This window comes from Triplophysa dalaica, chromosome 22 (assembly GCF_015846415.1).
Source record: "Triplophysa dalaica isolate WHDGS20190420 chromosome 22, ASM1584641v1, whole genome shotgun sequence".
Lineage (NCBI taxonomy): Eukaryota > Metazoa > Chordata > Actinopteri > Cypriniformes > Nemacheilidae > Triplophysa > Triplophysa dalaica.
Window position 1 is genome coordinate 712,210 of NC_079563.1, and position 27,466 is coordinate 739,675.

Sequence of the window (27,466 nt, forward strand, 5' to 3'; positions counted from 1 at the left end):
TGCCCTTTTTAGAGCTTTATTTGCATAAAAAGGACAGATGTTTGTTAATTAAAAAAGTATAAAGTGTTCAGATGAAGAGGTTTATTGAGTATATGACGTACAGTATATGACAATGTTGTATGAAGTAGATCTGGGAAGGAATATGGGTGAGTACATTATGTAAGAAATGTGCTATCGTTTATGATTCAACTATATTACTTTAAGTGCATCTTTTTGTTACATACAAAACATATAGGAGTAGAAAAGAAAACTACGTCACCAGACATACATTGTATCCTTTTCAACCGGACTTGACAGCAGCAGCAGGTTTTATTGCGGTATTGACAGGGTTAAACTCATGAAGCACAGCCTGTGTAATAATCTGCACTATTCCAGGGACAGTCTGGGAGTTTACCGCATTGCATTACATTAAAACTAGAATATTTGGCAACCGTTTTTGCTGATTTATTTATTTATAAGCACTTTACGCGGAAATGATCTCCATCGCATTTTTTAAATACAGGATAGAGAATAAAATCACGTTCCCTTTTTTTTTATTTTCATTTTCAGATTTCGGTTACATTGATATGGAGAACAGTAGAGTCTTTTGTGTTTCACATCAACTTCGCGTTGAGTTACTGTTTGGAGAGACAGTGTTTTATTGCTTACATCTTAATTATTTCACACTTCAAATATTTTGCCCGTAAACGCATTTGACATGAGAGGCAAGTGTTTTCAGTCGCGTTGGACATGTGAACTGCTGGCGATCGCTCGGAAGCCTGTTGGAGAGGAGCGCAACTTTGCTGCGTCTAGGACATTCACCGGCGATCCATCATTTATCCAACGCTGTGCAGGAACCACCAGGCGAACAGGTGGACGCGGTTCCTATCATTTCCAAACCTCATCCGAGGATTTTTTGGAGTAATGAAGGGCTCTTGGATGCGGTGTGCGCTGGGCAGGTTGGTGTGGCTCTGTTTTTTTGCACCGAGCGCTTTGATAGTGTTCTTTGTGGTTCCAGCATCTCTAGCACATCCCCAACCATGTCAGATTCTAAAGAGAATCGGACATACGGTGAGAGTAGGAGCTCTGCACCTTCAACCTCGAGTATTTAGGCACAATCCCCTCTGGGCTACAGAAATGGACTGGGGCACAGGCAGAGAAACTGGAGAGGAGTGGGACATCGTTATCCAAAGTGAACTAGACCATCAATGGAGGGGCATCAGGACTAAAAGCTCAGTAAATAACCCCCACAGGACCTCAAAAAGTAAAACAATATTCAAACAAGTGGATACCGAGACTGTATTCCTACCCAGAGACTCTGTTATATTCGCCATGGAGACCCTTAATAGAGTGGAAGGGCTTTTACCTTACAACCTGACCCTGGAGATAGTCATGGCTGTTGAAGCCGGACTTGGAGAATTACCTGCTTTTTCGTTTTCCTCTTCATCGCCTGCCAGTGCAGATCCTGTGTCGTTCCTGCAAAGCGTTTGCCACACTGTCATCGTGCAAGGAGTTTCTGCCATCATTGCGTTTCCACAAAACAGGAATGAATTAGTGAAGTTGGAATTTATTTCGTCCACGTTACAGATACCAGTCATCAGCGTCGTGCAGAATGAGTTCAAACGCCAGAGCCAGGTCTGCCTATTTCCTAAAATATAATTTTATGCATGCTTTAAAAATAACAGTACAGCAACGTAAATGCAGTAATATTCTGCACTATAGCACTAAGTATTTTTAGCATTATCTTCAAGTGGACACATGTTGATATGTTTGGAATTCTTTCTGATGCAAGAATAAAGGACCAGAAGATATTCAAACATTTTTTTATATTAAATTAATTTATCAACACTGGCAGATACAAAATAATATGGTGTGCAGGCATTTCAATTGAAAATACAGGTTGGATTGAATAAATTGTCAGACATAAAAAACATATTTCAATCAAATTATTCTGTTAAAACCTGTTACATTTTCTATAATCTAGAATTTTCATTTGTTTCTCTTTCTACAAGGGCAGGTGGTTTTAAGCTTAGTGAAAATTTGTGAATTGAAATGATATGTTTGTATTACAAACAGTGAAATGATTTTTATTTCGAATTTTCTATACATACTACATATAGTTATATTTTCAAATGATGAGGTAATGAAATTAAATGTGGGACATACACATAAATCTTCATAATTTATAAGGACTTAAAATATATTTAGTGAACATGGTTGCTATGCAGCATTGCTGTAAAGAACCTCTTTAAAATTGCAAAGGTTTAAAAGATTGTCTACCTATCGTTTAAAAGGGGATTTCAAAATCCACCACATACTCATGCCTGTATCTGAAGGTTTTTCATGTGGACTGTTGTCTGCAGTAATGCGAAACATAAGGCACATTACAGTACTTCACTTGCTAAATTTGCATACCTGAATTAAAGGCAATTGTAATGCCTGTGTCACATAATACTTGTTTTAAAGACAAGCGTTTTAAAGGTAAACACCCTAAAAGCAAAGCGTATCCTGTGTGATCTTTAGAAGTTAGCACCATCTTCTGGTCAGGTCTTTGTTTAGGCTACTGCATCCTTGACATTGTTAGTTGGATATCTTGTGATCTCAAAGTCAGTGTATGCTGTGTTTTCAAATGGCAATTAATTTTCTGTTTTTGTTGTTTTTAAACATTGAAACACTTCCATCCAAAAACTCCAACATCCGGAACTGGTATCTGGAACTTAACTGTATTTGTTTAAATCTTCCTATTCGCAGTGTTTATGATTCTTAAAATAAATATGTAAAATAAAACTATATAAAGAGTATTTTTCTAGAGCCGAGTCTTACAAATCAAAATACTATTTAGAGTTATTTTGTTGCATAACCTAATATAACCGGCTGCACCCATCAGGCTGCAATCCCATTAGCAGGCAAAAGTGTGCAGACATAATACAACATGAATTTTTGAAACATAAATCAAGAATTTCAAAGATTTAAGAAATCAATATGACGTTCACAGTTTGCATGATGAAGATTTTAGGTTTAATAACAAAATTAGGTTAATCTTATCAACCACATTTCACCCTAAAATCAATAGAATAAAAAAGTAGACTATTATAAATTTATGATTTCATCATTTACTGATAACCAATGCAAAAGCTGGTAACCAAACAACATTGGACCCTACCGTTGTATAGACACAAAACAACTGAGACCTTTCTCAAAATATCTTCTGTGTTCTACAGAAGGGATTGGGACAACATTAGGGAGGATAAATAATAAAACGATTTTAAGTTTTGGCTGAAATATCCCTTTCCTGCCTATAGTACTAATACGAATATTGCACCATGGTTTATTTGATCCATGCAAAGGCTTTATTGTGCACATTGAAATAGTTATAATAGTTATCAAAATCATTGTTGTACAGTATTTTACTTAAATATTTATTACAAAAGACAATTTGAAATTTATGAGAATCACCTTTGAGAATAGTGGGAATTTAATATTTTTTTATTTACATCAGATTCACCCAGAAATAGGATTCACCCATCAATCCATAAGGAGTTAAATCTTTAAATACTGTTTAAACCCCACATGTAAAATGACTTCTAGCAACAGTACAGTTTAGGCTTAGTCGGTCAGTAAATATTAAGGATGGATTCAAGTTCGTGATGTAGGCAAGACAAATGGGTAGTCTATCAAGGACCTCTTATATGGCTGAAACACTGGTGCGTATCAAAACATCTATCTTTAGCCATTCATCTTTAACTCTGCTGGAAATGCACAATAATTGTATCACCCTCCAGTGCTTTAATATGACACAGCAGTAAGCTCTGGCTCCTTTCCAGCTAACTAATCATTCAATGGCAGGGACTCCCTTGGGGAACAAAAAATTCCAGAAGATGTAGAAAAACTAAAAGTGTTTCTTCTTTACTCTTTAGTGCTTCTTATTGCCCTCCTGCTGCTTATGTCAATTAGATTCCATGACAACTTCTTCAGAACATACTGTAAGTGTTTGTTTGGACATCCTGAAAATACATCCCTGGAAATCAATTATGATTAGCCTGCTGTATGTCGTCACTTAAAAGCACCCCCCTGTGGGGAATTAAACAGCACAGCTAAACATTTCATCTTGCAGTCTCTGTTAACAGCTTGCTTTGCTTAGCAGGACATTGCAAAGTTGATAATGGGTTTTTGTATAATTACATAATCAGATCGCTAGACTTTATATAATAAATATTTTTAAATGTTAAATGGCCTAATGAACTTCATGTTAATTGTTTGGTAATTTTATTCATGTTTGTGCAATTCTATGCATACTGTAATATCTAACTTTTAGTTGGTCCAATTTCTGTTTTGCCTCAGGGATTGTTTTTCATCTCAGGGAATAAACCACGGTTATTGTTACAAAACCATTTTCAAATAAGAAAAATAAGAAAGTATTATTTACTTTTGTGGCAGTTATATCCATTACACATATTACACAGACAAGATATTTAAAGATATTCAACCTCAAACTCATTTCAAAGTGAATGGATTTGTTTTGAGCTTTAATGCTTGTCATGCTATTGTGTGTCATCTGAATATTTAATTATTGTCAGGTCCATTGAGTTGTATGTTAAACATTTCTGGCAAAAAAGACACATTTCTATTGAATAATTGTGTGCATTTTACCGAGCAAATAACTTCATTAACTAAAATATTATTATTAGTTCAAAGCTAATAAAGATGCAAAGTAAACAGAAAACACATGTGAATTCTGGTATAATTCTACTATTTTTAGGAGATTCATTAAATCTTTAGAAAACTGTTTTGAAATTCTAGATGCCATTAATGCTAAAAATATGGCACCAGAATATGGTTGTGAATCTAGTAATTGAGTCCCTAATATGGATTTTGATGTTTACATCCGTCACTATTTGCTCATTCACATAGACAATATTCCAACTGTTGTTGCCCTCATTTACTAACATTGGTGCACAAGTGTTCTCAATAGGATTTAATGATGCTTACGCATTTAAATTTGCTTTAATCTTTGTTTTGTAGATGCATGTTGATTATTCTTTCTGGGAATCAGTAGCTAATTCATTTCCATATAAGACCTTTTGTTTAGTCATTCATCATTTTCTGAAAATCCTTACTACTCTGACAACATGTGCACAAGATTGCTGAGTAAAGCCAGGTGTCTCATTTAAAAAAAATGTATTGTAAATACAAGAAGATGATCATGGTTTATGAGAAGTAGATCTGTTGGACCTTAAACTCCTGCCTTGCCTCTGTTTGGCAGACAGGACGGAACACTCGTAGTTCTGTAATGATTTCCTCTTTTATTTCTTTTCCACAGAACTCACTCCATTTCCAGATGGTCATGCGAAATCCTCAAACTCCTGAAGCAGAGCTCATCTTCTCCCTTCTGTCCATGAATAACTGGTATGACGTCAGTTTGGTGATGTGTCAACAGATGAACATTTCCGACTTTATCTTTTTGCTCCACAACAACTCCAAATTTCATCTGGGCACTGTTATTAAGATTTCCACCAACATTAGCTCCAAAATTGACTTTCCGACTTATCTGCAAGGTCAACTGGGGTCAATCAAGGACTCAACTTCTACAGTAGTGACCTTTGGATGTGACATACAGGATATACGCAAAATCTTTGCTACCGTTGCAAAGTTTGGTCGGATAATTCGTAATTATCACTGGGTTATAGGTGACTCTCAAAATGTGGAGGAGTTAACGACAGAGGAACTGCCAGTGGGTCTACTTGCACATGGCCGTATGAGTGAGCCCTCGCTGGATCATTATGTCCAGGATGCTTTGGAGTTTGTGGCGAGAGCGGTGGGGTCTGCTACCACTGTGTCTCCAGAGCTGGCACTGATACCCGGCATCACAAACTGTCTGGTGATTGAGGCTAAAAATCTAACATCAGGAAAATTTCTCTCCAGGTAGTTCTTAAACATGCTTCTGTTTTGTGTAATTGTTGAAAACAGGCTTCTTTTCTTTGTGGGTACAGTGTTCTAGGTGGTAACAGGACAATGCTGAGGCATATTGGCTTTCAAAGAGCAAAAGTCTTGATGATATTCTCTAGACCTGTCTCGGGTTTCTCTCTCTCTCTCTTTATATTTTTTGGAATCATTTCACCTTAAATGCCGTGGTTAATGACTGGTCACTATAAATTCTAGTTAATCAATTATCTCAATACCACAAATAGTTACGATATAAATTGTAATACTTAGGATAAGTTGTTCAGTAATCTGTCTATCTTTAATTTATCCAAAAATGAAAATACTGTCATTGTTAACCCTTTAAAGTTGTTCCCAACCTGTATAAATATCTTTGTTCTGCTAAACGCAAAGGAAGATGTTTGGAAGAAAGTCAGTAACCAAATAGAGCTCATCCCCCATTTATTGCTAATACTATGATGAGATGAGATGATGGGTTGAGATCTGTTTGGTTACTGACATTCTTGCAAAATTCTTTTATCTGTGTTTGGCAGAACAAAGAAATGTATACAGGTTTGAAATGACAAGAGGGTGAGTAACTGATGACAGAATTTTCATTTTGAGGTGAACTATCCCTTTAAGTTTGAGCAGAAAAAGGGATGTTTGTCTGAGTGAGGACAAATAGTTAGTATTCTAGATCTTGAATGTCACTGCATTTCAAGAATGAAGGGGAATTTTGTGCTGATGCATGAAGCAATGGTAATTTTAGTTTTTTAAAGCAGCACCTTGAGTACCAGAATTTCTATGTATTTAAAAAAGTTTGGTAGAACAGTGGTAGGCTTAGCTAGTCATGAAATATAAGACAATTATAAAATGTTTTAAAGACTGGAACTGAAACTGGAACAACAAAATATTATTTTGAGTTATTATTTCAAGACCTGCATATAACTTTTATGCATTTCTTTTTCTACCTAATATATAAGACAATTGGCTCAGTGGGTTGCAGTTACAGCAAAGAGTTTCTTAGTTGGAGTCCTATCTGAGCCATCAGGTCCTTGTGTGATGTGCATATTATCCCTTTGTCTGGGTAGTCTGGTTTCCCACACAGTCCACAGCCCAAGACATTATTATTTGCTAGCAGCAAGATGTGAAAAATAGTGAAGATCTTCCATTTTATACAGACGAGGAGTATTATTTGAGTGGTGTTGGGTGTGTAGAGTGTTCTATATAAGTTACATATATCAGTTTCACATCAGTTTAATTATGGTTGGGAAGTCGTTGTCTGTGTAGACAAGATTTTGGAAGAAAGAATCTTTAGTGCATGATCTTGATCCACAAAAATGCTGTACTGTCTGAATATTTCATTAGAATAATGCCCCGGTCACACTAGACTTTCAGAATGTGAAATCGCTTTGCAGAGCCCTACGTGTATGGGTAGCCACAATAGTAACCTAGAAAAACAAGGGTGATAAAAACATAGTTGTTTATGTGACACATCATGGATTTTGACTTGTTTGCACTATTATTGTTGCTTTCATAATTTTAAACGTGTAAATTGGTTAGGGTGATATTATTATTTAATCCTCTGTTGGTCTCTCTCAAACACTGGTATTTCTGGACAACTGCATGTACATGTGTATCAATTGAAATCAACAAAACAAAGTCTAGAGATTGAGAGAGAGGTCTGTGATCACTTTGAAAAGACATGACATTAGCCTAGTGGCATAGATGCTCAGTGACAGTGTATCAAGAGCGTTTTCCAGAACCTCTGCACTGTCAGGAAACTACACAAGTTTCAATCATACTGCTGCAGGGCTTCAATTTCACATGCTCAGCTCTCCCATCACTGATTTAACAGGGTTACCTTTACCTCCAACACTGCACTTTCACAGAGAAAGACATTTTCAAAGCTAAATTGTTATTTTTGCAAGTCAGTGTAGTTTTCCACCGCAAATAATAGTAGAGCTTACCCATTCGGCCATGGCCCTTATTGTAAAGCACAAACATGAGATTTGCAATGCTTGCTTCTGCAATGTGAACATTTCTCAAAATGAAATCTTGTGTGCAAAATAATCAGTGTTGGAACCTTTCAAGCAGCAAACTCAAAAAAATGATTTAAGAATACAATCTCATAAAAACACTGATACATTATTTTGTCACAATACAGTATATTGCAACTTGTTGGGGAAAATAATTTCTTACTGGAATCTTTTATGTAACTACAAAAGCTACACCATTTAAAAGAACCCCATGAGATGGACCAGGGTAAATCTGACCTCTGAGAGGATCTCTGATTACAAAGCAGACTAATCATAGCTGTTGATGTCATAGACATACATAAACCACTGCATTGCAGTATTTCTAGCTAAATCGTATGTGAATGGCACTGCCATATTGGAAAGGGCAAGACTGACCTACGAAGCACGCTGACATTACATTTATGCATTTAACAGACGATTGTAGCCAAAGCAACTCTCAGCACAGACCCAAAACATTTGAGTTCGCATGACAGGCTTGAGTTTTCACAATTCCTTATGACAATTAATAATTCACCACATCTAACTATTGAGCATCATTGGTTGCGACTGAATGTTTTTGTATTCACATCATAAACCATTAAAATCAGCTAAGAAATGTAAATATTACATCCTTTTTATGCAGAAACTCTGCAGCTCCCCTTTTCACAAGGCAGTCTTGCCCTACCCAATATATCAGATTTGTTGATGTATTGTATAAAAGGGCCAAAGCAGTCAATGCAGTTACTATAAACTGTTTATTTAAAGCTGTTGCACATTTTTGGGGAGATGCACTCTTCTCTCTTCATTATAACTGTGGTGTCACGGTGTAGCCTACACCCCAGTTAAACACAAAAGCATAAATTGGCATTTAGCCTATTAGGCTACTATTATTGGATGATATTATTTATTATATATTGAAGAGGCAAAACCTTATTGTGATAATTTTGACAATTATTATTGTTTATTCTTAGATTCATGGCCCAGACATCATTTGATGGCCTGAGTGGCTACATAAACGTTCGAGAGGAATCTACCATTCTCTCTGAAACCCATCATTTTATATGGAATCTACAGCATGACCCAATTGGCAAGCCCATGTGGACGCGTCTGGGCAGCTGGAAGCAAAGCAAAGTGGTCATGGATTATGGAGTTTGGCCAAATAAGAGACAGTCTCAACAAGGGGCAGACTGGCGGCAATCCTCTCGCCTACACTTACGCGTAGTCACCTTGGTAGAGCACCCATTTGTCTTCACCCGTGATGTTGACGAGGATGGTTTATGTCCTGCTGGCCAGTTGTGCCTTGACCCCTTAACAAATGATACAGCGTTGTTGGAAAGTCTTTTTCATGGTTTGCAAGGTGCCAATAAAACTGTTCCCATGGAATATAAAAAATGTTGCTATGGTTATTGCATTGATCTTCTGGAAAAGCTGGCAGAGGACATGGAGTTTGACTTTGACCTCTACATTGTGGGAGATGGGAAATATGGTGCTTACAAGAACGGTCGCTGGACAGGTCTGGTCGGGGACCTCATGAGTGGGGCGGCACACCTGGCTGTCACTTCTTTCAGTATCAACTCGGCACGCAGTCAGGTCATCGACTTTACCAGCCCCTTCTTCTCTACCAGTCTAGGAATCCTTGTCAGGACTAAAGAAACAGCGGCACCTATTGGTGCCTTCATGTGGCCCCTACACTGGAGTATGTGGTTAGGAATATTTGTATCTTTACATGTTACAGCTGTGTTTCTTACCTTGTATGAGTGGAAAAGCCCTTTCGGCTTAACCCCAAGGGGTAGGAACAGGGACAGAGTCTTCTCTTTTTCCTCAGCGCTAAACGTTTGCTACTCAATCTTGTTTGGCAGGACAGCTGCTATTAAGCCGCCAAAATGTTGGACTGGCAGATTCCTCATGAATCTCTGGGCCATATTTTGTTTGTTCTGCTTGTCTACCTACACAGCTAATCTCGCTGCTGTAATGGTTGGTAAGAAAACGTATGAGCAGCTCTCGGGTATACACGATCCCAAGGTAAGAATAATTTTCAAATTACTTCAAAATGATTGGCAAGCATATCTTTTCTGAATGGTTAGAAGGAAATGTGTTTTCTGGTTGATGGTAATGGTTCTCTCACTATTCAAGCTTCATCATCCATCACAAGGGTTCCGCTTTGGGACTGTTCGGGAAAGCAGTGCTGAAGATTACGTGAAAAAAAGCTTTCCGGAGATGCATGAGTACATGAGGCGATATAATGCCCCTACAACCCCTGATGGGATAGACCACCTTAAGTAAGTCGTAATTGCTATTGTAAAGTGATATTGATCACAGAAGCAGTATTTTACTGGATATCGTGTACCATGTCCTTCAAATTATAAAAAGTCATGTGGTCTCACTCTGCTAGAAGAGGAACGTATAAAATTCTCTGCCTTGTATATTTGGCAAACTGTCAAATCACTTATGTTTACAGCTGTTGTCTAGTGGTTGAGTTGTGGATTAGTATTTCTGGAAAGACATTTTCAGGCAGCAACATTTTTAGTTATAACTTCATTGTTTGTACAGCTGCAAGACAATTAGCTGCAAGGATTCATACAGGATGGAAAAAGCTATTATAAGCTTATACGGCACTTTAAATGAGGTGTAAAAAGCTTTTGTTTGAGGAACGAATGCTATTTTTATTTGTACATCTTGAAGGATGTTATCATTTATTTGTACTTCTTTCTATATATATATTCTTAATACAGTATTTAGAATAACATATTTCAGGAAATACAATGACTTAAACAACCTTTAGAAAATAGCAAGAGCTTTCAAAAAGGATTGCATGAGTGTGTGACATACAGTAATTGTCCACATAAGTACATTTGGAATGGGTTTTCCTCCATATCCTCCATGGGCAAGCTTGCAACACCTCTTTTCAGTTGTTACTTCCTCTGGGACCTGATTTGATGTAGTCAAATCAAAATCAGACCGCATACTTCAAAAATATTTTGTGTGTGTATAATTCCTTCAAGCAGGGCAATATGAATAAAGTTCAGGGAAAGCTGATGAAATTTGCAATTTTTTCTTCCTGCAAAGGTCATCCAGGTCTCTCTTTTCAAATCAAACCAGCACATGTTTATGCAAGATAACACGCTTTATGAATTCCACAGGATAAACAAGGATGTACATGAACGTATTAAATTTGGAGTTTCCTCTCAGTTAAGGGTGTCTTGTGAATATTTGGGGCCATTTCAACAATCTGAGGGACTTTGAAACTAAGAAACATGGATTTTAAAAGATCATAATGTAAACACAAATAATGCATATAGAAAAAGCCTTATGAATGCATCAAATATACGTGTCGTTATACAATAGTTAAGTGCATTATGTTATTTCAGAGATGATCCTCAGAAGCTAGATGCTTTCATAATGGACAAAGCTCTTTTAGACTATGAAGTATCTATTGATGCAGACTGCAAGATGCTGACTGTGGGAAAGCCATTTGCAATTGAAGGTAAGTCAATGAAAGCGTCTATGTTACAGAGTTGAAGAACTTAAAAAGATATGCTTTATAAATAGATTTCTCTCGTATTATATTACTCTATATCAACAGGCTACGGTATTGGGCTCAAACAGAATTCTCCTCTTTCTTCAAATATCTCTGAGTTGGTCAGTCAGTATAAATCAGATGGATTTATGGACTTGCTACATGATAAATGGTACAAGGTGGTCCCCTGTGGTAAAAGAAGCTTTGCTGTGACAGAGGTAGGCCAATATAACAAAATGTGAATAACCAAGTCTATACTTTTTGTGATGAGGTCTCTCTAACATCAATGATTTCTGCTGTCTTTTTGTTGTAATACATAGACTTTACAGATGGGGATAAAGCACTTCTCAGGGTTATTTGTCATGCTATGCATTGGAGTCGCCCTTTCCCTCCTCACCACACTCGGGGAACAAATCGTCCACCGCTGGGTGATACCCAGGATGCTGAAATCTTCACAGCATAAATATTGTCTCCACACTAGTCAAGTGAGTGGATTTGTTCTATGATGCTTTTATTAGCCATAATCATATTTAATCTTGGCGACACATTGTAGCATAAAAAAACACTGTGCTAATGATTAACTTTGTAATTCTTTGTACGGCTCCAATTTTCTTCAATAACACCTAATTTAATTTGTTCTGTCAGAGATTACATCGAGCACTTAACCCGACTTTCAAAGAAGACAAAGTACAGACTGTGGCAAAACAAGAGAAAAGGTAAAATGCTCTCATACAATGATCTAGACAAGTGATCTCTCAACAGTCATTCTCAACAGTCGGTGCCTTTTTTGTGTACCATACCCAAGGAAAATAAAAAACACTTCATATATCATACAGTATATTAATTTTGTAATATTTAAAGGTCTGCTATTTTGCAAATCAGTTTTTTAAAACATATATATATATATTGTATAATGTTGCTGTCTGGGTATAAAGAAATATTTACAAAGTTACAAAACTCAAAGATCACTGCAAAGAGTGATATTCCCTTTAATGGAAATCGCTTTTTAAGGAAACAAACTACAATTCTCCCGGTAATCCACATTTCTTTTGTTAGCATGATGAACACTTGACTGAGCTGTGTGATTTCACTTTTACAACAGTTTCTGTCTACTGCAGTTAGCCTTGGTGCTAAAGATTCAGATACACCTTCTAAAAGAAAAAGAACAGTCACCAATTCCATCCATGACATCTGCTGTGAAAGCTGTTCTGTGTTATACACTTATATACTGTGTGTGTTCACATACCTCTAAAAACACTTCCATGCCCTTTGAAGTCTGCTTGTAAATGTCTCCTGGTCCATCCGCTTGTTTTATTATCCATTTCAGATCTGAACTGATGCTAATGTTATTACTTTTTATGTAACACGGTCTAACGTGAAACCATTCTATGTTCTGTCCCTTGCCATTGTAGATATGAGCATTGCGTCCTCTCTAGTTTAAAGAGATGCGATCTCTTAAAAGGATTGACATTTATACATGCACACTTTTACACACTAGCAGGCCTCCATGAACCCATTATTGCAGTTACTGTGTATAGCTTTAGAGTATACTAGAGCAAATGCAACTACCGGATATGGTAAGGGGCCACTGGGCGGTTAACCAATCACAACACACTGGGATTGCTAACTAGTCTGAGTCCATTAAGTATTTCAGAGTTAGGGGCTTCATTGAACAATGAACAAGTGTTTTTAGGAGACAAGGAACAGCTACGAACAATAAAGGTACACAACAAGGATCACGAAAAGAGGCAAAATAGGAGACCTTCATATTATAAAAAATCACAGAGCAGTAATAAAATACAGTAAACAATAAAAGTATTTCTATACCAATCCATTCCATACCTGTACGCTTATATTTTCTTTACTTGAACACAAAAGGAGAATTTCAGTAGAATCTGTACGTATTGTCCAATAATGATGCCTTGGAGGCATATTTGTACAACATCTGCATTTAAAGTGTCGATTGAACCACAAAAATCAATATGTATTGTCCAAATTGGACGAAACACTCTTTATATGTAAAAGTATTTGGTAGAAAGGTGTGGTGTATCAAGGCAGTATGCATATCAGGATTGTATTCAAAAATACAAAAACCATGTAAAACCAGAATATAGAAAATAAATGCCTATAAATGTAGTCAATGCTTATTTCAGAAACTCCAAAAGTCAGAAAGTAGTATTTTGTGAAGAAAAATAAAAATTGAATTATTCACTGAGCATCTCATCTGAAGTCAAACAATGAACAGTTCCTGTGCCATAGAGGTGGATGTCATATTTGATTTAAAAACTGCAAGGGATTTTCGAGTGAATAATAACTATTAGCCTTTATGTCACACAAAGCTATGATATGTCTTCTGATGATGTTTTTTTCGGACCATTCTAAAGTATGACAGACAGCTAGTAACCGCTGCCATATGAATGATTCTTTAAAATTCTTCTTTAGTAACATACATATTTAAAACAACATGAAAGTAATTGATGACAGAATGTTCATTTGATTAACTACATCTTTTAGTGAAAACGTGTATTAAAATTGTATTTTCCCTGTCCTTACCAAGCTGCAACGTTGAAAACAACCAGCAAATGCCATGGAACTCTTTGGGAACATCAAATTGCAATCGTCGGAAACTGTCCAATCAAGAGGGTCAACAAAACGACCTGGAATGTTCACACTGCAAGGAGCTCCTGCCCCAACAAGAAAATAGACAACTTCCGTCACAAACCACCTCCAATGGGAGAACAGACCTTCTTGGCCTGGGCCTAAACCCAATAGTGCAGGAACTTACAGACCTGGAAACACAAATCCAGCTCATCAAAAAACAACTGCAGCTTGCCATAAAGAAGAAAAAAGACCTGGAGCAGTATCAAAAAACTAAGACTTCAATGGAGCCCTAGAGTTTTGAGAAATCTTTATATGGCTGGAGTTTTATGGGTCCCCGTGTTCAAAGACTTGGACCTGATTGATTATTTCAATTGGGGTTCCTAAGGGAGGAAGGCTCTTTTTGAAGCCTATTTTTATTTTTTGATTTTGATTTCTTATTGAACTGAACTTGAGAAAGGACAGAGGAAATGGAGTTGATAAAGGGAGTGTGTATTTCTGTATTCCCAGGTGTTTAATTCTGAGGTTAGCCTGTTTTTATGGTACAACGTGAACAATGCTGTGTGTCTGTCTAAAGGGTAGACATTTTATTAGTCAAAGTGGCATTTATTTAAGGTGTCAAAGAGTGATGTACGATAGCGTCTCCTGCATATTGATACACAGAGCTGAGAACAGTTGATAGAAAAAGGATAGACTGTCGTCTCTAGGGTTGTAAAGTGAAAGTCTTAACCTTGAACACAGGCTGTTAACCTTGAATGGTATTGTTTCTATTGATTAAAAGCTTTCTATTAAGCAAAAATTCTTGAGACATTTCAGTGAGATTCATGTGTGTTTCACGTCTTCTTGAATTAATTGTAACGTTTAATAGAACAGCAAAGAACAGGGTCATAATCTGAATATGAACCACGGCCGATTGGCCCCTGTAAGTCTATTGGCATTCCGCTTCAATTCCCAGGTCCAACAATATTCATAATATAATAATTATAAACGTAATATTTTTTTTAATTAATGACCTGCAGTTAATTGAATAGTCTGACTACTAACTGATTTGGAGAGTGAGGGATTAAGATTCTTTTAACTGATTCTAACTGGTAATTTATAAGTTTGCGAGTTTTTGTAAAAAATAGAAAAATCAAAATTTTTCAATGTGGTCCCGTATTTTAAAAATCCACAACACAAAGAAGCTGTAAAAATTGTAGGTATACACAAATTCTATGAATACACACAGAGAATTTAATTCAAAATGTATATTGTTGTGTTATCTGGCTACTGGAGCATGTATAGTTGGCTAAGAATGATTGGGAACCAACATCTATCTGAATGTCAATGTGTTCTAATTACTTTGCATTTATAATAATTTCAGTTTAAATACAATAAATGCATCTTTACAAAAATGCACTCATTGTCATTGAAGTAGCTAATTGAATCTCTATTGGCAATTACCACTTTAACTTTGTGTACATTAAAAAATCATACAGTATTGTTCAAAATAATAGCAGTACAATGTGACTAACCAGAATAATCAAGGTTTTTAGTATATTTTTTATTGCTACGTGGCAAACAAGTTACCAGTAGGTTCAGTAGATTCTCAGAAAACAAACAAGACCCAGCATTCATGATATGCACGCTCTTAAGGCTGTGCAATTGGGCAATTAGTTGAAAGGGGTGTGTTCAAAAAAATAGCAGTGTCTACCTTTGACTGCACAAACTCAAAACTATTTTGTACAAACATTTTTTTTCTTCTGGGATTTAGCAATCCTGTGAATCACTTAACTAATATTTAGTTGTATGACCACAGTTTTTTAAAACTGCTTTACATCTGTGTGGCATGGAGTCAACCAACTTGTGGCACCTCTCAGCTGTTATTCCACTCCATGATTCTTTAACAACATTCCACAATTCATTCACATTTCTTGGTTTTGCTTCAGAAACAGCATTTTTGATATCACCCCACAAGTTCTCAATTGGATTAAGGTCTGGAGATTGGGCTGGCCACTCCATAACATTAATTTTGTTGGTTTGGAACCAAGACTTTGCCCGTTTACTAGTGTGTTTTGGGTCATTGTCTTGTTGAAACAACCATTTCAAGGGCATGTCCTCTTCAGCTTTTTTTTAACAGAGGGACTTTGCGGGGGATTCTTGAAAATAGATTAGCTTCACACAGACGTCTTCTAACTGTCACAGTACTTACAGGTAACTCCAGACTGTCTTTGATCATCCTGGAGGTGATCATTGGCTGAGCCTTTGCCATTCTGGTTATTCTTCTATCCATTTTGATGGTTGTCTTCCATTTTCTTCCACGTCTCTCTGGTTTTGCTCTCCATTTTAAGGCATTGGAGATCATTTTAGCTGAACAGCCTATCATTTTTTGCACCTCTTTATAGGTTTTCCCATCTCCAATCAACTTTTTAATCAAAGTACGCTGTTCTTCTGAACAATGTCTTGAACGACCCATTTTCCTCAGCTTTCAAATGCATGTTCAACAAGTGTTGGCTTCATCCTTAAATAGGGGCCACCTGATTCACACCTGTTTCTTCACAAAATTGATGACCTCAGTGATTGAATGCCACACTGAATTTTTGTATGCAATATAATTATATAATCTGTGACTATGATTATCTAACTAGAAAAATGTTTCCCCAACTAGAATACCTAATTGCGCCCACTAAACTCCACTAATGCATGAAAATCTATGTCATTTACATGGGAAGAGATTGTATTGACCTTCTCGAGCTTAGTGGTAAGAGCATTGCGTTAACAACGCAAGGTTGTGGGTTCGATCCCAGGGGATTTCACTTACCAATGTATAAATGTATAGGATAATGCAATGTATGTTGCTTTAGATAAAAGCGTCTGTCAAATGCATAAATGTAAATGTAGTAGAATGCAATTGGAATTAGTGAGCATGTCCTAGAAATTAAATTAATTTAATAGTTTTAAGATAACTCTGATTGAGCCTATGATGAAATCACAGTCACACTGTTATCAAGTACAACAGCACTCCTCCGCAGATTCACTTCATTCATAAATGACTTATTGTTTATTACACTATTGTGGTGTTGCAAAATTCAAACTTTATGCAAAACTGGAAGTAGATTCATACATTACTTGCAACAAACAATAACCTTGAAATACTATTTCAAGATTTCACACTCCATTTTGTTTGAAATGAAGTCACACCAGTTAATTCTTCAATTTCAGCTGAATTATGTACATTGTGGTCTTTCATGGAACTAATTCCCATAAATTAATTGATTATGCTTCATCTGATTTAACTCAGTTAAATAACATAATCAGTTTTATTCAAACTATTGTGAAGTTTTAATCATAGGTCTATTATTAAATAACATAAGAGATCATTTGAATTTTAAAGTGTGTCCTATCTTCCTATCTGTGTTTTCGTTAACGCAAGTTGGGGGCTTTAACTTTACTTTGAACTTTTCATGCAACTGTGTTTTGTGTTATCATATTTCATTTAGATTCAACTTTTGTTTAAGATGAAAGACAGATGTGCTGACATTATCCTGTGGAATTCATTGGTCTATTAATGACTATATGCCATTTACACCCTGAAGCAGAAATACAACCCAACTCTATTATTCTTAAATTTCCTGCACAGCTGATCTTGGGTTATGCTGCTGGTGTGCAGTCGTTTGGGTTGCCCAAACGGTACATGTTCAGAAAGTCAAGGTAAAAAAATTTGTAGAAACCTTTATCCATTATGAGCTTTTTTCTCTATGGTATTTGAACAGAGTTCTGTTGTGAGGCTGGTATTTTAGTTTTATACAAGTGCAGGTCAAACCTGTATTGATTAGAAGTCCTTAATGAATGAGCTTAGTAGGTTTACACTTTTTCCATCAATAACCTTGATTGTTTAAACCGTTTACTCAATGTTGTCAATTGCAGAGTCTTTAGCGTGTTGGTGTTGTTGTAACTAATTTGACACTCAGATAACTTTTAAAGAGCCTTTCAACTAAAAAATTCCCAAGAGAAACATTTTAGATAATTTACAGCTTTGTAAGATAGTATGTACACAGTAAAAAGAATTCCATAAAAGACAGAAAGTTCTTTCAGCTGTAGAGACAGAAATATAAGGTTGAATATAAGGTTTTTCCCAGTAAAATTACAGGATATAAGGAAATATAAAAATATTTTTTCCCCTTTTCTTGTAAACTTGCGGTCTATTTCTGTAATTTTACGTATTTTTATATTTCAAACTGTAAAAAACATTCTGTTAAAAAGCAGAATTTTTCTGCTAGAAATAAACTAAAATACCAGTTTTCCCTGTAAAATTACATGTTTTTGTTTCCATTTTACATGGAAAATCTGTAAACGAATAACATACAAATTCTGTAAGATTACAATTTTTTACAGTGTATGCTACAACACCGTGCTCAATAACCAATAGGGTAGTGGAAAAAAAATATTCTTGAAAACTTTGGACCGTCAACATATGGGAAAAGAGGGAAGACACATCTCTTATAATCTGTTATACCCATATATAAAATTAGTGCAGGGATGCACAGTCCAGAAAAGGATTCAGGATCTAGTTAAAGATGCAACAACAGATTTCAAAACGGTTTCATACCTAGGTTTTAGAATTCTGTCATAGAGCGATTACACAACTACTGTGCAGTAGGAATTGGAGAAATCTCATCACACAGCGGCACATCAAACTTGAAATAGAGTGTGACAAATTAGGGAATGTCTATGCCTAGATGTCTGAGAAATTTCTGCAAACGAAATAAACTGACAAAGTGTTTAACTGGGACACTGTCAAAGTATCCAACTGTAATGCAAATGAATATGCAATTTTAAAATATGCACACAAACTTACCATGCAGTTCAGAGAATTTGTCAGGGGTACAGATGGACTGCCACTCTGTCTGACCAGGGAAATTATATAAAAAAAACATGCAGATTCCTCACGTGTTGTCTTTCACTACACCTTCCCTCACTTGGAAATTAGTTTCTGATACGTGGATGAGTGGTCACTGGGAGCCGGAATCTTCAAGAAAGTAATCCCAGAGTAATACAAATTCAAAGTGAGTCAAATAAGTTGTAATGAGCTCAGCTTCGGCGCAGGCACACCAGCACCACTTACATTTGAAACTGATTTTGAAAAAGGGCTATGACTCTTCTCTAATTGAAAGGGTCGTGACATGCCTTCATATTTTAATATGTTGTTTGCACTCACTAAAAATGTTCCCTTCAATAAAATCGGAAATTCTAATTACCACCTACTCACCACCATAGAAAATGACATGCATACCACACAAAAATGTAAAAAGTGTATCCTTTTGTTAATTTATTTAATTTCTGTCATTGTTCAGTTTATTACTACCTTCATGACTGATGTAGGAGTTTTTATAAAATCGAATAGTATCACGAGAGATTATGCTATATTACACGAGTCATGCGCATAGAAAGTTAAAGAAACAATTAAGCATACAGTACAACTGTGTTTATAATTGAAATTCCATGGTTATTATTTTCTTAATGTCAATTAATTTAGAATATGTATATTTTTACTTTTTCAGTAATTTAATAAATCTGTAGATAGCAACTCATCCAAGTATAGACAGTCAGGCTGCTACATCATTTACTGCAAAGCATTATACAACTGTTTATAGCTTGCAATGTGTCTATTTCATATGAAAATGGCACTAGACTTTTCTTATATTTGCCTTTTCCCCAACAAAAAGAAACTCACACAAGTTATTTGACTCAGCTACAAGACTATTTATTTGACGGACTACTCCAGAAAATATATTTAGCATTTCGAAATTCCGAAAATGCAAACTTTAAAGAAACGTCAGAATAACAGGTTATTCAAACAGTTTTGTGTATTTCATGCCGAGTACATGTCCATTCAAAGATGCCGAAGAAGAATCAGATACAACGACGTGTAACAATTTGACTTTTTTAACCTTACAACAAAATGTATATATACCAAAAACATTCCTGTAAAATCAGCAGGCAATTCTTTATACAGATAACAAAAAAATACAAAATGATCTTTGTTCGAAAATGTACAGAAAAAAATGTAAATAAAATCATTCTTTGTACAAATACCACATAACAACATCAATATCTCAATTACATTATATATAGACTGTATATATTTACTTTGTGATGTAAAACGTGACAGAGTAGGTATACATTTGGACGTGAACTGAGCAGTGTATGAGGGAAAGCTACAGCACTCTCTTATACAAAATGTACAAAACAGCTGTTTCTAGGTACAACTAGTTATAACATAATACTGTCTTTTTTCTTTTTTTTACAGTTTGTCACATTACAAAAACCTTTTTTTGCCTAGAAGAGTTGAGGTGAAGCAAAAGTGACGTGGTGCTGCCCCCTTAGTCATGTGACCTCAGTCATGGATGCTGAATGGTTCTGAAAGAAAAACAAAATAGCATTCAGAGAGCTGTGTGCTTCCTGAGAGTAATAAGCATTTGACTTGTCGCCTAAACAATAATTACACATCAGGCCCATTTAACTGAAACACCGGAAAACCATGGAGTGGAACATATAATTTCAAATTCCGACTAAATCAATAGACTTGTCCAGAAAATGATAGGACACCTGATTTTTCTTGTTTACCACACACACCATGTAATGTACGGTTTCCCCTACCAGCACTAAATTGCACTAGAATATCTAATGTTTGTGTCAAATGTGGGAATTTCTCAGACCCAGAACAGTTTCTGCAGAGGCATTTTGCTGGCAGCAAAGAACGTCAAAATCTATTTAGAAAATAACTGTTGTATTTTCCTGTTGTGTAAGATGATAAAACGCATCTGTCTGGGCATAGGTTAGCTTATGACCTATTTTGGGGCAAAAATAAATAGAAAGCTGCAGTAGCCACTTTGAATCAAAGCATTTTGTTTTTTACTCCGATGCCAAAAAGCTAACTACTTCAGGGAATGGCTGAACATTTCAGTCAGTGTTTAATAAATGTATAGCTTCCAGCCAAGAAAGAATGAAACAACAACAAGGTTATTGACTGCAAATACTATCTAAATAAAAAAATCGCTTTGTTCATTAGTGTATATCTTAAGTCGCCTGCAACTCTCACACATTATATCATCCAACAAAAGCTAACTGTCATATAATCTATTAGTTTGATACACTAGAAAAATAATGCCTCTGAATGAAAAGGATCTCATATGAGAATGTGAAATTTTTGTATGCAATATAATTATATAATCTGTGACTATGATTATCTTACTAGAAAAATGTTTCCCCAACTAGAATACCTAATTGCGCCCACTAAACTCCACTAATGCATGAAAATATATGTCACTTACATGGGAAGAGATTGTATTGGCCTTCTCGATCTTAGTGGTAAGAGCATTGCGTTAACAACGCAAGGTTGTGGGTTTGATCCCAGGGGATTGCACTTACCAATGTATAAATGTATAGGATAATGCAATGTAAGTCGCTTTGGATAAAAGCGTCTGTCAAATGCATAAATGTAAATGTAGTAGAATGCAATTGGAATTAGTGAGCATGTCCTAGACATTAAATTAATTTAATAGTTTTAAGATAACTCTGATTGACCCTATGATGAAATCACATTCACACTGTTATCAAGTACAACAGCACTCCTCCGCAGATGACACTTTATTCATAAATGACTTATTGTTTATTACACTATTGTGGTGTTGCAAAATTCAAACTTTATGCAAAACTGGAAGTAGATTCATACATTACTTGCAACAAACAATAACCTTGAGATACTATTTCAAGATTTCACACTCCATAGTTATGAACCCTGGGATAATGATTGTATTTGCATATTGATTAAGTTATTAGCATGGATTGCATAAATACAGTTAGCATAATACCACCCATTCATGGCAGTAGTTAATAATCACAGTTCAACGCTTTTACTGGTTCCCCTCAGACACCGAAAATAAACAGTGCATTAACGTTTAAGCAGCTGCATAAATATTTAATAAGGTAAGCAGTGAGGCATTTTATAATTGTTTGTTCATTCCTAAATAACTCTCTGTAATATTCTACAACCATATTATTTCAGACAGTAAACCTTGGAGCAGGGTTTCATTTCCAAAGGTTAAAGCGGAGCAAACCTATTTTATAGTGAGCAACGCTGCTTAACTCAATGTTAAAATCTGGCTATTAAAACCTTGGATTTGATGACATAAACAAACAGTTCTGTTTAAAGTGATGGATTTTGTAGAGGAGGTCACCTGTGCACTGAGGGTCTCGAGGGGGCTTTCCACACGTGGGAATGTGATCAATGGCAGTCCACGATAATCCTCCTGCTTCTGCTTGGCAGGAGTAGAATGGTTCCCTTTGAAATTGTTCACTACGCAGATTCCCTACAGTAAGAAGAGATTTCAACCATTACAACAGTTATTAATGATGAATATGATCGTCGCTGTCCTTATGAAACCTTATATGTCCAAATTTGCTGTTTTATAAGAAATGGGGGAAAAACACTTTTTTAATGATTGCATACTGTGTTAACAAGTTGTCAAGCACGTTTTAATAATTTTTATTGGTTAGATATTTGCAAAACCAAGTGACACACATAAAGGGCAACGAATAATAATGATTTTATGGCCGAAACAAAATCGTCATGCATTTGAAAGATACTGACATTACCAAAACACATCAATGCACACATCAATATTCATTTCACAATTGATAGTTTTTTCAAGAAATAAATTTGATGTGTCCAAACCGCTAATGTGTCTATGCATCAACACTATATTGTATTTTTAAGCCAAAATGGGAGACTTTATGTAGGAATCAAATAACATAACCCCCCCCCATATAGATGTTTTGTGAACGTAACATAACCCACCAGAAAAAGAGCTACAGAGCTTCCTAATATGAAGCCAGCAACAACATCTGAGCAGTGGTTGCGATATTCTGACACCCTGTTCAGGCCAGTAAGGAAAGCAGCACACAGGATCCCCAGACAGAGCACAGGCTTGGCCAGGCGACTGCTTTTCGTCTTAATGGTGCTCGTGATGTACATCTGAAAACATGCACACAGAAGATATCTGTTTATTCACTGGCTTTATTCTGTGGTAGGTGACTGAAAAAAACAAGCTAGATAAATACACACAACTCGCTTCACCTATTGGAAATTATGGTGAATTATAAAGAAAGGCTTTGGAGTAAATAACCTGTAATTCCTCATGAAGAAAGGGTAAGTGAGAAAGAGAGAGTGAGAGATGCTCCTAAACCAGTGGTTCTCAAACTTGTTCGTTGTAAGGCCCCCTTTGTGTAGAGTGCTTCACTATGTGGCCTCCCCCCAAAAAAACTTGTAATATAAAACTTTTGAAATTTTGACCAGTACAAAGATATAAGCTTAATATATAACTGTGATGTAGCGCCATTAAATCATGTCTCTTTCTTTGATTTATATTTCACAATGTTTGATGTTGTTCTTATAATTACTTAAACATTATAAAGAACGTTAATGTAATGTTTAAACACTCAATCTGTTCATTTTTGTATCAAAAATCATTTGAAATTTTGCCAATACATGTTCTTACATTATGATCTTCATCCTTAGCTGTGTCCAAACTCCTTACCTCCATAAACTGCACTAGATAGGGTATAAGTTATATAGTAGCAAATCTAGAATAAACAACTACCTTCAACTACATGTTTTTATGTATAAGATTCAAAATATTAATCTACGTTGTAAATAAAAGTAAAAAAAATTGTCAGTAGTCAAGATTTTTAAACTATCGTAAACTATCTTTTGTTGTTCTCTAAAATGAATTTAAACCATATTCATTAGTTTTCCGAGAATAAAAAACTAATATGAGGTTATTTTTTTGCAAATAGTTTTCCTCAGTAAATTGGTTGCCCCAAAACTGCTATTTTCACATAGGCAAACAACCCTTGCAGTAATATCTGAAAATGTATTGATGTATTTTAAAATGAGCTTGGAAAGCAATATCAACCAAAGTGAATTATGCAGCTGCAAGACACACAATTTAGGCTACACACTTAAGTCTCTTACAGTGACGTAGACAGCGGAGTAGACACTGAGCGAGGCATCTTTGGATGGAAATGACCTCCTGGCTCTGTATACCACCATCTGGTTCCCAGTGCAGATGTTTCCACTGGTGATGAACTGATGATTGGAGTGACAATCCATTCCTGTGTAATTTGGCTTGCAGACGCTTAGAAAGTATGGCGCCAGATTGCCAGTCACTACCTGGCCAGCATTGACAAATATGTCAGTGGCAAAGAGGCCAAACGCAAACACACCTGTGAGAGACCAAAAATCCGCACAATTAATAAATAAAATAACACCCATTCACTTGTTTCAAGTTAAGGAATGGAAAATATAACCAATACAGACAAAGGCTTGGAGGATCACAATGAATACCAATGCCGTCTTGACGGAACAATCTGTTATTTTATCTAAATCCGGAAGTAATTACAGATGCCCAGTAGAGCAAAAGCAAAATTTGCATACACCATTTGGCACAAACAAAACTACTCAGCTCAACTTTATATCTTTTGCAAGCAATTATGATGCCCATTATAAAGAGTAATGTGAGAAAGAGAAAGAAAGAAAATAAAAAGGAACAAATCTGTATTGATTTACTCATCTCGTTCTCAGCCTTTGGATCCTCGCAGATATATATTATAAAACATGAGTGAGGTGGGTTATCCTCGTTTACATGGAAACCATAGAAAACAGTAGCTAGACTATTATTTCCAAATAATTTTGGGTTTGGGTATAATTTTCCCCAACAATTTTTTACTTGAATTGTACATCTTTGAGCAAAAAAATATTATAATTCATCATATCTCAGACTGTATGAATGGAGCCACTGAACAAAAAGTTAACCTTTGAGAAAATAAGACCAGCACTGGACAAAGAAAGACAAAAGAGTGCTGGAATGTTCTCTGGTCACGATTGCTTGAGATTGTGAAAAGGCCTCTATACAATTGTCCATATCACTGCAATCCCAAGCCTCAGAAGACACCATTATCAGAGCTTCCACTGCATTATGTATCAGCTCCAGTAAATCCAAGTTTTCTTTCCTTTCTAATTTCATCTTTCATCAAGCTTGGGTGCACTTGCTTGGCACATGGAAAATGTGCACTAAAACCAATCTACTGCAAACTTTTAGAGCATAAAAGACACAGAGTGCCTGAAAGATTGGCTGATTGTGCTCATCATATTGTCTGAAGCAAACGTCTAACATTGATGTGTTTTGGAGGTAATATTGTACAGTAAATCCTGTCCATTCCAAATCAATAATTGAAACTAAAGCTCAGTCGGCAGAGTACAACATTTTATGTACCTCAAATCATCTCTCATAAATCACACAGAAAAATAAATAAGAAATGTGTTATGTGTAACCACTGTTACACCATTATTATGCATTTGATTTGTAGCGCACAAAAACTATTCTTCTCGCTTCATAAATGAAGGTTGAACCCCTGTAGTCACATTGACTATTTTAGTGATGTCTTTATAGATAACTTTCTGTGCTTGAGTGTATGTTGCATTGCTGTCTATGTGGGAAGTCCGAAAGCTCATCAAAACTTTTTATGTGTTCCCATGATAAACAAAGGTGCATGGTTGTGAAACGACTTGAGGATGAGTAATTCATGAAAGAATTTTCATTCTAAGCATGCACTAACCTTTTAATTGTAATTACACTATGAGACATGATGATTTCTTGTTATCAATTGCTTTTTTCAGCATTGAAAAAAATAAAACCACTTCAGCTGAACTTGTTGACAATGGCCTTTGGCTGTACAAGCAACATGATAACTCATTTGTGTCAAGTGGTGAAACCAGTATTTTTCTTTAAAATATAATTATATAGAGAAAAAAGGGCTCATCGGAGTAACATTTTCCTCAAGTTGGCATGATTTATTAGGGTCTTTATGAAATGTGTGTAACATATTTTGCTTAAAAACACTCAATGGCTGTGTAAATGACACATTTCTGCCTTGTCAAAAATACCTATGCTAACAGCAACCCGTTTAGGGGTGTGTCTCCTTAAAAGCTAATGAGTTTCTGCGCACCCCACCCCTCTTCCATCGGGTGCTGAAAGTTTCCCAAATGTTTTAGATTCAACTCGTCAGCTTGTTGTGATGCTAATTAGGGAGACATTTCATACATTCTGGGAGGTATCTTGGACCAATGTTGGGAAACACTGGTGTAGTGCATGAAACAGCCATGTCGTTGGTGTAAACATGCAGATTAATAGGAGGTAATATTATAATAAGGGCCCCTTCCTATGTCACAAGGGGAGTGAAATCTGATCGGTTAAATTTACTACATGCTTTCAGAAAAAAGCTCAAACAAAATGACTAGTTTTTTTTCACATTTTCTGAGCTGGTAGATGCAGGGATCCGATTATAGCACTTCAACATTTTTTTATCTGATGAGCCCTTTAAATCGTTTTTTTACATTATTTGTCAAAGATTATTTAGAAAACGAAGGTGTTCTCAGCTTAAGTCCCGACAAACAGCATAACACATTTAAATCCAAAGCTAACTCTTATAAAATCTATTTTTATTTGATATAAAATTATTTATTTTTATGAGTATGTTTACATTTCATCTAGGTGGATAAAATATATGTTTCTCATTCTTTGCCTTTAGTCTTAACTTAAAAAAATGGAGCAAATATTATTTTTTAACTACACAAAATCAGTACATTTTAAAATATCTGTTACACAAAAAGTTTTTAAAAGACCTTTATTATCTTGCCAACTCTTTTTGTCACTGACCCATATATACAGTTGAAGACCTGCATAAAACAGACTATTTTACTTTGTCACCAAAAACATTGATATGCCTTAAGGATGTTCGGAATCTGGAATTATAATGTTTTTGCGTCTTTCTGAAGCTTGACATGAGGTGGTCACAATCCACTCACATACTAACCAGAAATGGTGAGTTTTGATTTTGTGAACTACCACTTTACTGTGATGATCCACAACTGTGGTAACTCTGCTAGGACACCAGTGTGTATGAACTTTTGGCATCAAATGGAACTTATTTCACTCCAAGATGTTTACTTACTCCACTCCTGAAAATTTGATCTAAACGGTAAACTCACCAATAAACCTAATGATTCTTCGCATGAGAGGGTTCAGATAGCAACACTCCCCTGTCACAATGGTTTTCTCCTGGGCAATGAGGGCTTCTCTAGTGGACTTCATGACGTACATTGAGATCTCCCCAACAAATATCTTAAAAGAGAACACAAAACATAAAATAGATTAACAGATGAAAGAAATTCTGAGTCATGATATGTCAAACCACTTTCTTGTCACCTCCAGTATATTATATCTTTCGTCTAGCTAGGATAGTACCACTATCACATTGCAACACAGGGAGACTTGGTTGCAGATCCAAACGCAGCAGTTTATTAGGGATAATCCAAAATCACAATCATAAGGCA

General features: G+C 35.9%; 2 protein-coding genes across 2 annotated transcripts in view; one reads left to right on the forward strand and one right to left on the reverse strand.

Moving 5' to 3' along the window:
• Nucleotides 1–903: 903 nt before the first annotated feature.
• Nucleotides 904–14,512, forward strand: grin3a (glutamate receptor, ionotropic, N-methyl-D-aspartate 3A). Its single transcript, XM_056737253.1, has 9 exons — nt 904–1,614; nt 5,300–5,901; nt 8,888–9,938; nt 10,050–10,195; nt 11,285–11,400; nt 11,500–11,651; nt 11,754–11,918; nt 12,079–12,149; nt 13,991–14,512. The coding sequence occupies exons 1-9, from the start codon at nt 904–906 to the stop codon at nt 14,325–14,327; spliced, it is 3,351 nt and encodes a 1,116-aa protein (XP_056593231.1). The 3' UTR covers nt 14,328–14,512.
• Nucleotides 14,513–19,758: 5,246 nt separating this feature from the next.
• plppr1 (phospholipid phosphatase related 1) overlaps nt 19,759–27,466 on the reverse strand; it is a 50,913-nt gene continuing 43,205 nt past the window's right edge. Inside the window, exons 4-8 of the mRNA XM_056737285.1 lie at nt 27,122–27,254; nt 24,047–24,297; nt 22,871–23,047; nt 22,251–22,382; nt 19,759–20,430 (exon numbers count right to left, since the gene is read on the reverse strand). Coding sequence (XP_056593263.1) covers nt 20,398–20,430; nt 22,251–22,382; nt 22,871–23,047; nt 24,047–24,297; nt 27,122–27,254 — 726 coding nt within the window. The 3' untranslated portion in view covers nt 19,759–20,397. The remainder of the gene's footprint in view (nt 20,431–22,250; nt 22,383–22,870; nt 23,048–24,046; nt 24,298–27,121; nt 27,255–27,466) is intronic.